General features: G+C 40.5%; 1 protein-coding gene across 2 annotated transcripts in view; it reads left to right on the forward strand.

Moving 5' to 3' along the window:
* DCTN5 (dynactin subunit 5) overlaps window positions 1-16,381 on the forward strand; it is a 29,200-nt gene that overhangs the window by 1,487 nt on the left and 11,332 nt on the right. For both annotated transcript variants that reach the window (XM_082362627.1, XM_082362628.1), the window contains exons 3-5: window positions 6,907-7,025; window positions 10,242-10,353; window positions 14,144-14,246. In XM_082362627.1, the coding sequence (XP_082218753.1) occupies window positions 6,907-7,025; window positions 10,242-10,353; window positions 14,144-14,246 (334 nt within the window). The remainder of the gene's footprint in view (window positions 1-6,906; window positions 7,026-10,241; window positions 10,354-14,143; window positions 14,247-16,381) is intronic.

Consider the following 16,381-nt stretch of genomic DNA (forward strand, 5'->3'; position numbering starts at 1 on the left):
GAAATAGCACAGAGATGAGCATAAACCTGGGGTAATGTTAGAACACTTCAGAACCAGAGAAAATATCAAGATATATTTGAGCTTGACAAACACTGAAGTCCATAGTTTCTTCCTGCCATTAGGAACACTCAATTCTCCTTGAAATATTAAATCTAACTTCTAGAGGTAAAATAATCTCACTGTAATCAAAAGATCACAGATATTTTCAGTAGAGACACAATTACTGTGTCTGTTACCCCATCATACCATGAGATTTAATGGAAAAGAAATATAGTTTGGTAGTTAGATGTAATTAGTAATTATAGATACACTGCTTCAGTACAAAATTAGAAAATTCAGTTAACTCCATCTGACTTGTTAGCAAATATGTGGAGTTTTTTTTGAAATCCTTCAGCTAATTCCAAAACATTTTCTGTGATTTTGTAGGGAAGATTTGTGTGTGTGTGTGTGTGTGTATTTATGACAAAATTCGCCATTTTAAGCATGTTTAAGTATACAGTTCATTGACATTAATTATATTCACAGTGTTGTGCAATCATCACCACTATATCTATTTCTAAAACATTTTCATCACTCATACGGAAACTTTGAACCCATTAAGGAATAACTCTCATCCCCTTTTCCTCCCAGACCCTGGTAACCTCAATCGACTTTCTGTCTCTATGAATGTGCCTATTCTAGATATGTCATTTAAGCGGAATCATGCAAGATTTGTCCTTTGGGCTGGCTTATTGCACTTAGCATAATGTTTTCAAGGCTCATCCATGTTGTAGCACGTATCAGAATTTTATTCCTTTTCATGACTGAATAATATTCCGTTGTATATATGTACATTTTGTTTATCTATTCATCTGTTGATGGACACTTGGATTGTTTCTACCTTTCCACTATTGTGAGTAATGCTGCAATGAACATTGGTATACAAGGATATATTTGAGCTCTGTTTTCAGTTATTTATTACATACCTAGGGGTGGGGTGTCTGGGTCATATGGCAGTTCTATTTTTTAGCTTTGCAAAGAACTGCCAAATTGCACCATTTTACGTTCCCACTGCAATGCAAGAGAGTACCAATTTCTCCATATCCTCATGAACACTTGTTATTTTCTGGTTTTTTTTTTTTTGGATGTGTATATGAAAGGTATTCAGTATTTCATTGTGTGTTTTTTTCTTAATTAGTTACTTTATTTTATTTTTGGCTGTGTTGGGTCTTTGTTGCTGCACGCGGGCTTTCTCTAGTTGCGACGAGCGGGGGCTACTCTTCATTGCGGTGCGTGGGCTTCTCATTGCAGTGGCTTCTCTTGTTGCGGAGCACAGGCTCTAGGTGTACGGGCTTCAGTAGTTGTGGCTCGCAGGCTCTAGAGCACAGGCTCAGTAGTTGTGGCGTACGGGCTTAGTTGCTCCGCGGCATGTGGGATCTTCCCGGACCAGGGCTCGAACCCGTGTCCCCTGCATTGGCAGGCAGATTCTTAACCACTGCGCCACCAGGGAAGCCCGGCAGGCGGATTCTTAACCACTGCGCCACCAGGAAAGCCCCTCATTGTGTTTTCTTTTTTTTTAATTAATGTTTTATTGGAGTATCGTTGATTTACAATGTTGTGTTAGTTTCTGCTGTACAGCAAAGTGAATCAGCCATCCATATACATATATCCACTCTCTGCTAGACTCCATTCCCATATAGGTCATTACAGAGCACTGAATAGAGTTCCCTGTGCTATACAGTAGGTTCTTATTAGTTATCTTTTATATATAGTAGTGTGATTTGCATTTCCCTAATGTCTGATGATGAGGAACATCTTTTATCTTATTGGCCATTTGCATATCTTTGGAGAAATATCTATTCAGTCCTTTGACCATTTTAAAATCTTGTTGTCTCTTTGTTGTTGAATTGTAGGAGTTCTATATATTCTGGGTATTAAATCCTTATCAGATTTATGATTGCAAATATTTTCTACCATCCTGTAGATTGTCTTTTTACTTTCTTGATAATGTTCTTTGATGCACAAGAGTTTTAAATTTTGATGAAGTCCAGTTTATCTATTTTTTCTTTTGTTGCTTAAGTTTTTGGTGTCGTATATCTAAGAATCCTTGCCAAACCCAAGATCATGAAGATGTACTCCTATGTTTTCTTCTAAGAGTTTTATGGTTTTAGCAGTTGTATTTAAATGGTTGTTGATCCATTTTGAGTTAATTTTTGCATATGATGTGAGGTTGGGGTCCTAATTAATTAATTTTTGAGGGTGTGGAAATCTACTTGTCCCAGCACCATATGTTGAAGAGATTGTTCTTTCCCCATTGAATGGTCTTGTCATCCTTATAGAAAATCATCTGGCCACAGATGTATGGGTTACTTTCTGGACTCTCAATTCTATTCCATAGTTGATATATCTGTCCTTATGCTAGTTCTACACTATTTTGGTTACTGTAGACTTGTAGTAAATTTTATAATCAGGAAATATGAGTCTTCCAGCTTCTTTTTCAAGATTGTTTTGGTTATTCGGGGCCCTCTGTTTCTTTTTTGAAAGGTGTTTTATTTGGCAATATTTGGTGCACACAGAAGACTGATACGCGATATATATGTTATGAAGCATAAAAAATCAACACCATGAACCCACCACCCAACTGAAGAACTGGAGCATAGTCAATGCATAATAATACAGTACAGCCTGAAGTTCCTCTCCCATTTCTTTCTTCTACCTCCTTCCAAGAGGATACCACTATTCTGAACTTTTTGTCTTATAAATTCTTTATTTTTCAAAAAAAATTTTTTACCACATACGTGTGTATTTCTAAATAATATATATTGTTTAGCTTTACTTGGTTTTCTGTGACTTACTATTTTTACCCTCAGTTATTGTAATAATAACAGTAGAAAACATATATTACATTTAGTAAGTAACATCGTTCTCAGCTGAGTTTCTAAGATTCATTGTGGTTTATGCATTTTCACTGCTGTGTACAATTCGGTTTATCCCCTCTCTTATGGGTGGATAGTTATTTTGTTTCCAGCTTTTTGTTATTATGAACAATCCATTTTTGTTTCCAGCCCCTGTCCCTTTCAGAACTTTGACATTTCTGTTTTCCTGAGCCCTTCTATCGGGTGTCACAGTGCCTGCAGGAAGAGATAGGGATCAGATGAGCAAAGAGGACTGGGTGTAAACCGGAATGGTGGAGCCTAGTGAATTGGAGAATACAGGACCTAGCTAAGCTCGAGCTGATTGTTGCCATGTGGGGATGCAGACCTATACTTCCAGAGCTTCTGATTTTCTCAAAAGAAACTGGAAATCTGGATTTTTTAAAATGTAAAATGTCCTACTATTCACATAATAGCATCTAATTTAAATGATAACAGTGGCTGCAGAGGCCAGAGAAAACCATTTCTAGGTGCAGCCCTCAGACCCCCAACTTGCCACCTCTGCCTTGTCCTTGTTGAGTTCAGTGAAGTCTGCTTTAATAATGTTTTTCTCCCTGAAAGCTCTTTTTAGGCACCTCCTTCCATCTTAACACCCTGTTGCCTCTATTTTTAATCTGACTTCTCTTCTTTAGCTCCATTCTTTATGAGATAGGCAACCAGGGTTTGAATACCGCTTACTAAATTTCTTTGACCATCTGTGATATCGTTTCCTTCTTATGTTTTTTGTGTGTTTGCTTCCTCATTGGGAATGTAATTTAGGCTGACTGAGGGACTTATATGGATTTTCTTTATTTCTAGATTAAGATTGTTATCTTTACTTAAAACACAATAAAACAATCACAGCCATTACCAAATACTCAGAACTCTTGGTATTCTGTTTTCTTCCAAAAGAAAAATAAGTCATTTTCTCTGATTGTAGATGGAAACACAAGCTGAAAAACAATGATTGAAGTAAATTAAGGATCTCAGATGAAAGAATTATGTACTAGAAATAGGCATCTCTCTAAGCTTGAAGAAGATAGCTTTTAAAAACCAAGAGAGGAATTCCCTGGCAGTCCAGTAGTTAGGACTTGGCACTTTCACTGCCGGGGCCTGGGTTCGGTCCCTGGTCAGGGAGCTAAGATCCCGCAAGCTGCATGGCACAGCCAAAAACAAAACAAAACAAAAAAAACCCAAGAGGACCTGTAATACTTTACAATCAGTAGCAGATGTGAACATTTCTTTTTACCGATAGAGGTTTTATAGACTGAACATATGTGGGTCAGATTGGTAAACTCTTCCAGGTGTGAGCCCATTTCGTTTTTAGTATCTTCTCAGAGCCTCATGTTCTGGCTAGTGATTTATCTAAATTCACCTATATTTGAGGTATCCCCATCTACTTCTCTAGCCTGACCTTCTGTCTTGGGTCCCAGACCTTTATTTACAACTGCCTGTTGGTCATCCCACAGATTCCACAAACTCAGCATTTCAAAATTGAATTTATCATCTAATCTCCAGAATTGCTCACACTGTCCTAGATTCTTTTTCTCTTACCCAACATCTAAACAATGACCGAGTCGTATAAAGTCTCTTCTTTTTTTTTCTTTTTAAATATTTTATAATGGAACATTAAAAAAATCATTTTTATTTAGGTATATTACATACAATAAAGTGTACCCATTTTAAATATGCAGTTTGAATAGTTTTGGCTGATGTGGACATCTATGCAACTAGTACCACAGTCAAGATATAAAACATTTCCATCACCTTAGTTTCCTTGTGTCCCTCTTCAGTCAAGCCTTCTAGCTTTGCCCAGGTAACCTGTGTAAAACTAATAGAGGTTAGTTTTGCATTTTCTCAAGTTTCCTGTAATTGGAATCATGTACTTTTTTTTTTTTTTTTTGGGTCAGCTTCTTTCCCTCAGCATAATGTTTTTGAGATTTATCTATGTTGTTGGATATATTCATGGATTAGTAGTTCATTACTTTTTATAGATGAGCAGTATTATTATGGAACTTTTAGGACACGTATAAGAGTAGAGAGAACATATAATGAGTCCCTATATACTCATTCACCAGCTTCTACAATTAGCAATATTCTGGCATTCTTGCTTCATCTCTATACTCACCTGCCAAGTTCAAATCAATTTTGGAGTAGAATATTTTAAAGCAAATTGCAAGCATAATATTATTTCACCCATAAATATTTCAATGTATATCACTAATATTTAAAGGCTTTAAAAAATGTATAGAGGACCGTTATTATAATATATTTTTAAAAAAACCAGTCATTCCCTAATATCATCTAATCTAATCCTCATTCCGTGTTCAGTCTTTCCATTATCTTTTTTTTTTTTTGGCTGCGTTGGGTCTTCGTTGCTGTGCGCAGGCTTTCTCAAGTTGCGGCGAGTGGGGGCCACTCTTCTTTGCGCTGCACGGGCTTCTCATCGTGGTGGCTTCTCTTGTTGTGGAGCACAGTCTCTAGGCGTGTGGGCTTCAGTGGTTGCAGCATGCAGGCTCAGTAGTCACAGCACACGAGCCGTAGAGCGCGCGGGCTTCAGTAGTTGCGGCGCGCAGGCTCTAGGGCACGCGGGCTTAAGTAGTTGCGGTGCGTGGGCTCAGTAGTTGTGGCACGCAGGCTCTAGAGCGCAGGCTCAGTAGTTGTGATGGCCGGGCTTAGTTGCTTCGCGGCGTGTGGAATGTTCCCGGACCAGGGATTGAACCATGTCCTCTGCATTGGCAGCCGGATTCTTAACCACTGCGTCACAAGGGAAGTCCCTCCATTATCTTAAGATGTCTTTTTACAGTTGGCTTGTTCAAATCAGGATCCAAACAAGGTCAGATACACATTACTGTTTGGTTGATGTGTCTCTTAAGTCTCTTTGAATCTGTAACAGTTTTCTTTCCCTGCCTCGTTTTTCTCCGCATGCCATTTATATGTTGAGGAAACTGGCTCACTGTCCTGCAGTATTTTCAAATTTCTGAATTTGACTGATTCTGTTTACACAGTGTTGCTTAATGTGATCTCTGTTCCCCTCTCCTTCCTCTGAGCTGGTAGCTGGATCTAAAGGCATGCTCAGGTTTCTCTGCCTCTGATTTATTTCTCTTTTCCTGATGCACAGCTTTTGCCTTAGGTAAGGCCCACCATCTCGTTTCACCTTGATCCATCTGAAGGGTCACTTCCCCTCCAGTCTTGCCTGCCTCCATTGAGGCTCCAGACTGCTTCCAGAGTAATATTTCTAAAATGAAGCTTCGCTTGTGTTAATCCTCTGCTTAGAATCTTTCATTGATTCCTTATACCCGCTAGGGAAAAACATCTGAACTTCTGTACTCAGCACAGGTAATTCCTCATGATCTGGTCCCTTGCTTACTTTCCCAGCCGCAACCCCAGCCACGTGCACTTTTTTTTTTTAAACCTCATTTATTCAGCAGACATTTCAAGAATGCCTACTCTTTACCAAGTATGGGGCATTAGTTCCGCCCAGTTTCTGGGTTGTGTTATTCAGCCCCTCCTGGCAACCTCTGGGGAAGCCAGATATCACACCTTGCAGTGTAGCACATAATCTGGGTCCAGAAATTGGGAGAGGAAGCAGAACCTCAGTGGATCCACCTCTGGAGCGTGAAGTTGGAGATAGTAGTGTTAGGAGATGAGACAAAGATGGGAACAGCCAGGACTCTCACTGAGCAAGCAGCCAAGGCTTGGGGTCTGGTGGAACCAAGTGCATCTGAGGAGATGCACAGACCAGGTCTGCCACAGGTATTCTCAATAAATGTTTGTCCATCCATTGAGTCCTATTCATGGGATAATAAGGGCAAAGCTTGTGATGTACTGGGAACATCTTGAACTGCAATCAGTATTATGAGGGCAATTCTCTTTACCTTAAAAGTTATCCCTTTTGACAGAACAGGTGATTTAGTAGAGTATAGCATAACTCTCAAACTGTCTTGTTTCCTACTCTTTTTCATTATGTTTTAGGCTATGTTGGTAGCTTTTTAAAATATGCTTTGTTTTATAGACCATTGTGATGAATGACTGTATTATTCGAGGGGATCTGGCAAATGTAAGAGTTGGACGTCATTGTGTCGTGAAAAGTCGGAGTGTCATAAGGCCACCATTCAAGAAATTCAGCAAAGGGTATGTAATTTAATGACGTGTTTCAGTCTTGGGCAAGATGCTGCTACTGGTGGTACTATCCATGTGTTGAGTTGTGGGGGAAGGAGCAGGTCTACACTATTGTTTGGGACACTAAGTAAGAATTCACCATAATGAACACAACTCTGGTGTTGGTTGTCTTAGTCTAGTTGGTGGTTAGTTGCCAGAAACAATCCACTTAAGCTGGCAAAAGCAAAGGGGGTTCTGATTAAACAGCCACAGGCATATTTGATGGAATTTAAGGGTAGAAAAAGGGGTCAGGCTTCACAAGGGACTAGAACCTGGAACTGGACAGCTAGCCAGAATCAAGACCACTATTCTGTCTGGCTACCGCTCTGTTACCAAGGTTATACTGTTTCTTAACTGTCCTCCTCTCTGCCCTTCTGCTTCCCTCTTTTTTCTTTCAGCTATATCTTCCGGCTTTTCTCATGGAGACAACCTTGCTGCCTCAGCCCTTTTTTTACATCACTTCTCCATTTAGGCTTCCAATGGATACCAACCAGAGATTTTAGGTCCTATTAACAAAATGTTGGGAGAGGGAATCTAATTAGCTCAGTATGAGTTAAGTGCCACCCCTAGTCTAAACAGCTTTGACCCAGAGAGCAGGGTCAAGTCAGGCCCACTGATCTCTCAGTGGGAATAAGGATTGTCTAAGAAAGGGCATGGACAGGGCAGGGAAACCGACCTCTATGCTTGATATGATGGTATTCTCTTTGCCTCTCTCTCCCTTTGCCCTCCTGGTTCCTACCTATGGCACCATCTGCTTTTCATCCAAGGATTCAACAAGCATTGATTGAGTGCTTTCCTTATGCCAGTCACTAGGTTATAAGCTGGGCATATAAAGATGGATCAAATAGGGTCTCAAAACCTAGTGTTAGAAGTAAAACAAACTAGTGAATGTAACAAAAAAGAAAGAGACTCACAGATATACTGAACTAGTGGTTACCAGTGGGAAGGAGGAGGGGCAAGACAGGGGTAGGGGATTAAGAGGTGTACAAACTACTACATATAAAATAAATAAACTACAAGGATATGTTTTACAGCACAGGGAATAGTCGCTAATATTTTATAATAACTGTAAGTGGAGTATAACCTTTAAAAATTGCGAATCACTGTGTTGTACACCTGAAACTTATATATTGAAAATCAACTATACCTCAATTAAAAAAACAACAACAACCTAGTGATAGAAATAATTACATAAACAGATAGCTACTATAGAATGTGATGCTATAACATGATAGCCACTATAGAATGGGATACTCCTGTCACTGGGGCATGAACATGGTTAGGAAGGAACAGAGAAGAGGGCAGCTAACTCAGACTGTCATACCTGGGTGTATATCATGCAGGAATCGTCCTGCATTTCCCATACTGATGTTGCGCTCCAGGCTTTCATTACGTTCAGGAATTGGAGCAGGGAGTCATTGTAAATCATATGAAATTTAAATGAAAGCATTTGCTCATTAGCTCAGAAGGCTATTTTTTTTTCTTTTGGCCACACTGCGTGGCATGTGGGATCTTAGTTCCCCGACCAGGGATCGAACCCGGGCCCCCTTCAGTGGAAGCACAGAGTCTTAACCACTGGACCACCAGGGAAGTCCCTCAGAAGACTGTTGAGGGGAGGGGACTTCCCTGGTGGTCCAGTGGGTTAAGATTCTGTGCTCCCAATGAAGGGGGCCCGGGTTCGATCCCTAGTCAGGGAACTAGATCCTGCATGCATGCTGCAACTAAGAAGTCCACATGCCACAACTAAAGATCCCATGTGCTGCAACTAAGACCCAGCGCAGCCAAAAAATTAATAAATATTTTTTAAAATTTAGAAAAAAAAGGACTATTGAGTGGAAATCAGAAAACCCTGTGACGCCCTTTCATGGTTTCATACAGTGACTGATGCTCTGCTAGAGTTGTTGACTCCACCTCCTGATAAAAGCATTATTGGGCTGAGTATGGTCCAGGAAGAGGACTGAGAATGAATAAGAAGCTTATTGGTGAATGGAGGGAAGTGTAAATTAGAATAGTCCACATGAGAAATATAGAAATATGAAAGTGTAAATAGCAACACATGAATAGAAGGTGAATGTCGATTTCCTCCCCTGTATATATCAATACCAGGACCAGATAATAGTATAAAGTTTGGAGTTTTTAATTTAAAATTAAGGTGTTGACACTACTGTTGTAGATGATAAGATCAAGGAATCCATTGCCACACAAGGGGTCCAGACCAAAAATGCAAATGAATTAAGGAAGATTTAAATAAAGTATAGGTCTGTGGAGGACAGGTATCATCTCTGACAAAATATTCCTGACAAAGTAGAACACAGGACTGGAAAGAGCCAGTGAGCATCCAGCTGCTTTATATTAGTTCTAGTCCAAATATTTTACATCCCAAGGCACCAAAATTTCTTGTATATATGATCACAGACCACTGTCAATGACATTTGAGGAGTCCTGGAGAATGGGAATGATGTCACAAGTCTGGAGAAAGCTGACTGACTCCTTAAGTCCTGGCTTAAATGTCACTTTCAATTAAGCTTTTACTTAACCTCCAGTCTGAGTAAAGTCTCTTTGTTATATGCTCTCATAATGTGTTATTTTTCCTCTGTAGCACTTATCACAGTTGTAGCTAATTACTTATTTAATCATTTATTTAATTTCTCTTTTCTTCTCTTGTTTGTAAGCTCCATGGGCATGATTGCATCCCTTTTGCTCACCATTGTATTCCCCAGTTCCTAGCATAGAGTCTGGCATATAGTAGACTCTCAATAAAGCCAGTCAATATATAAATTTTTAGCATGTTGGGAATTATATCCCATGAACCTCACATCAGTCCCCTGAAGGATTATAGAGCAGATTAATGAAAATGTGATCTGTGGGCATTTTCAAAGGAGGCAGGAATGAGCAAAACATTCATTCGTTTTTATTTGGTGCCAGATTTTTTAGCTTTGAAGGTTTTGCTCTTACTGTTTTGCTATTTCCTTTCACATTTCCTTGGTCTAATATTTCTGATTTCGATTTAGTAGTCACATGCATCATCTTCAACATTATAGAATTCCTTAAGCCTGAGGATTCTTTCCTTGCTAAGAACAGTCTTAAGACAAGACGATGGAGTTGAGATTACGATCTTTAGTTCTATAAACCTTGACCAAAAGTACATCACCTTGACCTTTCTTTGTTCATCTTCTTTTTCTTCTATAGCGTTGCATTTTTTCCTTTACATATTGGGGACCATGTCTTTATTGAGGAAGATTGTGTGGTCAACGCAGCTCAGATTGGCTCTTATGTTCACGTTGGCAAGAACTGTGTGATTGTGAGTATGGTGACTTGGCTGGCTGAGCAGCCTCACTCCCTCTCTAGCTCGCGTCCCCCACATCAGTGGGCTTCTGCTTCTGTCATCAAGCAGGGTAGAAGTCCTTTCTGGTCTACTGGTCTATCAGAATTATTACTGAATTTGGAGTTTTTCCTAGGCATTAATAATCATGGCTAACCTTTATGGACCCTCTTCCATATGATGTTAAACTCTTACCTTTGATTATTTCATTTAATCCTCACAACCATCCAAGGGTACTAGGTACTGTTATTATCCCTGTTTTCAGGTGAGGAGACTGAAGACCTTCGATATTAGGGGATTTGACAAGGCTAGTAAGTGGTGGTGCTGGGATTTGAACCCTAGTGGTATGAATAGCCATGTCGCTATGTGGCCTACCTGTTGCTTCACCTCAAGAATCTTACAGTCTGGTGGGGGTGAGGGGATCTTGAAGGGTGCATCAAAATTGGCTCCTAGACAAGAGGAGAATGAGTGTTTCAGGGAAGAGATTGGCATGTGTAAGGGTCAGAGTCACCAACGGGCATGACATTTAGGGAGCTGCACGAAGTTCAGGGTGCTGGGTGTGCCAGGTGCGAGACGACCCCTCCCTCAGCAGAACCTGTAGGACCCTGGTCCACAGGTGCCTCGATATCGGTTTGTTTAACCCAACCAAGGCTTTCCAAGGCTGAATTTCTTGGTATTTTATAGATGAAGAGGTTGATTTCAGTTAGGATTTCTGAGACCATCCTGAGTAAGAATGTTAATGATCAGAGCCAAACTGCCTAAATTTTCAGGGAAAATGTTTCCTACATTTTATGGTTGTCCCTCAGATTCTGGGAAAAGCCAAGACCCCTTTCATGCATTTAAATGGCCACTCCCCTTAATTTAGGGTCAGTTCTCTGCTCTGGGTAAGACTAGGACCCTAGAGTATCAGAAAACCTGCAGAAACCATGCCGTCACATTCCAGGAGCCATGAGGGCACAGCAAAGGTGGACAGTGCAATGGAGAGCCCCGCTGCTGAGAAAAACCTTCCAGTCTGACTTGTTACTCAGAATTAAGGGGAGTAGTTGTTTAGCCAAATACTCTTCTCCAGGGGAGTTCCTTAGTATATATTAGAGACAGAACGTCTGTGGTTCGGGCTGACGTTGAGAAAAGGGAGAAGAAATCCATCCTCTCCCCTCACTCTGACTGTTTGACCAAAGCTGGCTTTCCAAGCCACAGCTGGGTTTTTCTGATATTTTCCTTGGCCATGGGAAGACATCACCATAGTAGCCTAGTCCTTTAGCCCCAGAGCCAAATGTCTGAACGGTTAAAATCCAAATGCTATTCCCACAGCTTAGGGAATTCTAGTCCTATTGTTAGGTGCTCTGCTTTTTGTATCACTTTTCAATACATCAATTCATGGTATTGTCATTGTTCAGTATTGACAGTACTTATTTGCTGAGCCTTTAAAAATTCCCAAGTAATCTCAGGAGAAAGATCCTTTGAGAATCTCAGAGCTAGCAGGAACTCATTTAGAGTCCAACTGTCCTCATGACACATGGATCCTTCCTGTAGCATCCCATGTGGTAGTCTAACTTATGCTTGGATAGGTGAAAGTGTGGGTGTTAATCAGAATTGCCCAAATGTCTGCAGGAAAAGCCAACAGGCAATATTAATAGGCACTGTTACCATGCCATGAGTTTTACTTTTGTCTCTAGTCTTGACAGCATCCCTACGGGCTTGGTTTTGTATCCTGTTTCACAGGATTTAAGTAACTTGCTAAATAACTTGCATAAGGAGATATGGGTAGCTGTAATACTAGCAACATGTAGTTCTTAACTCCTTCTTGGAAAGTTCTCCAGGAGAGAATAAAGAAGTAGTTTCAGCTTTTTATCTCCTCAGCTATTGCCAAGCCATTCATGCCTAAGAAGTACCTGCATTTTTTATTCTGCTGCCATGTAATTGATCAGTTTACCCAGAATTCTCTGAAACCCAATTGAGCACATTTCTCTGAGTGGGCAGAATGGCCAACTCTAGAAAGCAGGTGCCCTCAGGCTGTGTGGTGGCTGGTAGTATATGGTGAGAAGGTTCATTTCCACTGTCCCTCTCTTCCAGGGCCCTGTGTCTGCAGGTCCCTATCTGTGAATGTGTCCTGCCATACGCAGCACATTGTCTCCTTTTACTCAGTGCCCCATGTGCTTAGTCTGAGTTATTAGGAGCTTAGGCGTCATAGGACATCTTTGAGTTAATTTGGGAGTCACCAGGGGAGCTGGCCATCTTCCCGATTTTTGATGTTGCCAATAATAGGTAATTCATGGAAGAAAACTTTCCAAGGAGAAATGAAGAGCTGCAGTCATAACTTGCTTCTGACCTAAAGATGTTGCCCAACTTGGCTGTTATCCACCCAACTGGAGACAACTTAGTTAGCCACTGAAGAAATTCAGACCTTAGAGGTATAAGCTTTTTAAAAAATTCATTTGGCAATCTACCCAGGAGTTCCTGGACATACATAAGAGTTAGGTATTTAATAATGGGGGAAAATTTGAACACAACCAAATCAAAGTATCCTTCATATTCTTTGGTAAAATCTAAGATCTAGATGGGTTAGCATTATCCTGGTATTTGTTAGGTGTTCCGCATCCTCAGCCACCTGGGGATGTTTTATCAGATCATCTGACCAGAACACAAGTAAACTTACAGACCCAGATGATGTAAATGCAATCTTTCATTTACTCAGCAAGTTGTCTGAGACATAACTTTAACCGTATACAGAAGCCTCTCCTTTCCCTTAAGCCATGAAAGAGATGAAGCTCCCAGACCTTATTTCTTGCCCCCAAAATGCCATGGGTGATGGCAGAATTGAAAAGCGATGACAGTGGATAAAGTCAAGCATAATGTCCAGCCTAAACATTCTAATAACTACCACTTACCCATGGGAGAACAAAGGAACTAATAACTTCATATCCAGAAGAATTTGCCCAGACTTGTCCAGTTGGAATTGGCAAAAGAACAAACAGACCTTAAATTGGTAGGTGCAAAACGAATGTACTGGCTAATATGAACCAAGGGTACAGAAGTAGATCCTAATTTCATACATAAGTGGCTCCAGGGGTTCAGTTGATGTCGTGAGAATTAATCCCCTTCCCTTTTTTGTTTTCCTCTGGGAGGCTCTCAGGCAGGTCCTTTCCTCGTGGAAACCAGTGGCTGGTCCAGGATTCTGTCCTGTCCTCTAGAATCCCGATTGGAAAGAGCTTCTTTTCCCAGTAGTCCCAGCAGAAACCCTGACGTTGAGATTCATCATCGGCTCATACGCCGATTCCCTAAATCAGTGGCTGTGGCCAGGCTTGGGGTTCATAGTTTGGGATGGGAGGTGAAGCACATGGACTGAGATGGGGATGGGGCGGTATCCAAGGAAAATATATGTTCTGTTACCAGAAGAAAGGGAAATGGATGTTGGACAAGCAAAACAACAGATATCCACTAAATTATAAAAAAAAGGAAGAAAGAAAAGTAAACAGAATTCTTGAAGATTGAATTTCATGTAGTATGAAATGCCTAAGATAACTTGAACTGTCCCTAGTGTATGACCCCCACCTCAAATTTACACACACACATCCACACTCACATTTTTACCTCCTGCTTGTCATGTACCACCTGCAGGAGGGAATTGTAGCCAAGCCTCTCGTCACTGTCCATGACTATTGTATGATATCATGAATGGAGAAAATATAAATACCTTCCACACAGCAGACAAGACAACTTTTACTCCCATTTCCTGGTCTATTTCCTATTAACAAGATTTTAATTTCAGGGGCGCCGGTGTGTGTTGAAAGACTGTTGCAAAATTCTCGACAACACAGTATTACCCCCAGAAACTGTGGTCCCACCATTCACCGTCTTCTCAGGCTGCCCAGGTAACCTTGGGTGTTGATTATTAAAACTCAAGTTTATTTTTTTTCACAAAAGTAATGCATGCGATTTCTATCTCTAACAGTATGTTGATCTAGCTAACTTAAACATTCTCCTGGTAGAGTACTCAGAAATACTATCTAAAATATAACTAGTGTCCTTTTACATGCTTAATTGGATTCACAAGGAAATTATTAAGGATCAGAAGCAAAGAGGAAACTAAATCCACACTTTTAAGCCTGCTTCAGTTGATGCCGTCTTCATAGTAGTGTGGTTTAGGATTTGATGCTCTTGTGGGGATGAGAGATAAAGCCTGGGATCCACACATGGCAGAGAGATCCTCTCGAAGGGTTATCCCTCAGTAAAAAATTGATGTAGGACAAATCTGTCACCAGCACAGGAAAAGTATGAGGAAGCATGTCTCTCTTGGCCTGGGCTCTGGGTGGAAAAAGAAAAAGTGTGTCCAGATAATTCTGTGGCCTTACCGTCACATTGGTTGGGGTTTGAACTTGTACTTCCTGCCCTGCCCAGGAATGCCCTAACTGAAAAGTTACCATAAAACATGCTCTAAGACCAGTGAGAACTCTAGGACACCTGAGAGAAGCAAATACATTATCTCTTGACCTTTGCCCATAGGCAAAGCCCTCATGAGCTCAGAGTTCCAAATTACAAGCATGTGAGGAGACAAAAGCAATCCATGCTCATCCTAGAGAGTTTGGAAAACACCGAAAAGCAAGAAGAAGAAAACCTCACATTCCCCAACCCCCACCTCAAGACAGTCTCTTTTCTTCTACATGTTGTTTTACGCAGTGGAAATCACATAGCGCATGCAAAGACACATCATAGATTCACAGATGGAAGATGATATGAAGAGAGAGATTAGACAATATATGACATCTAACCACTGGGTGGTTTATTTGTTATTCCAATTTTTAAAAATCTCATTACTCAGATCACTGAATACAAATTTCAAAGATGTACAAAATCATCCACTAGGATTCTTTGGGGAGGAAATGGGCCATTCTGCTCTTTCATGCACCTCTGTTTGCAGAGGAGGAAGAGACTTTTATTTAGTAATTCTCCCCATAATGAGTTCCCACTGTGAGAAAGTTTAATAGTTCTTAGCAAGTGCTAGATCAACACGGTCTTGGCGATTGTTTTAGGAGTTGTGAGACAAGCATCTGAGCTGAGATGAGAAGTGTATTGCTGACGAAATATCTTAATCTCTTTTAACTTATTCAAGGCCCTTAGAACCAATTTATGGTCTTTGAGCACTGATGGCGGATGGCAGGGAAGCACTGCTAGGTATTTGAAATCCAGATAAACACTGTGTGTGGAGGTTCTGCCTGGGACCTTAGAGATCATTGTATAGGTGAGGAAACTGAGGCCTAGAGAGGTTGAGTTGTATGATGTATCGGAGCTAGTTGGGGGGAAAGCTTTGACAAGCACTAAAGACTCTTTATTTATTTATTTAAAAAAAAATTTTTTTTTGGCCCCTCGGCTTTTGGGATCTCAGTTCCCCAGCCAGGGATTGAACCCGGGCCATGGCAGTGAAAGCACTGAATCCTAACCACTAGACCACCAGGGAACTCCCAGAACTCCTTATTTAGAGTCCAGTACTTTTTGCACTGATAGGGTACTTCCCATGTTTATTTTATGTGATTTCACAAACAAATGCTAACCATCTAGATACTGCTGTTGGCAATCTCCCCCTTTAATGAAGAGGCATAGGGTTGCAGGAAAACTAGCATATTTTTGGAAGGCTCCACAGCATGAAACTGAGTCAAAACGAAAGGCAAACCGTACAGAAAGGATCTGGGTTAGGGACCAAAAACTCAGATGTCCACAGAAGCCCGGCAGATCATGTAAATGATTGAAGCAATAGCCTATCATAGCTGTTTAAGAATACAGGCATGATATCATGAGAACTTCTGGTGTTTCATGAGGAGCTCAAAATCTGAATTTTTGTATGGTATTTCTGAATTTTTAATTGTTGAGTACTAATTTTTTTTTAGGAGATTAAATACTGTACAGACTAAACATATATTTGGAAATCTAACATGGGCTGCTAGTTTGTAAAAGGTGCCTGTGAGAATTGTGTATCTTTTAAGACCATTTTTTCTATCCTAGTTTCTCTTTG

This window comes from Balaenoptera borealis, assembly GCF_965194805.1.
Source record: "Balaenoptera borealis genome assembly, chromosome: 16".
Taxonomy (NCBI): Eukaryota; Metazoa; Chordata; class Mammalia; order Artiodactyla; family Balaenopteridae; genus Balaenoptera; species Balaenoptera borealis.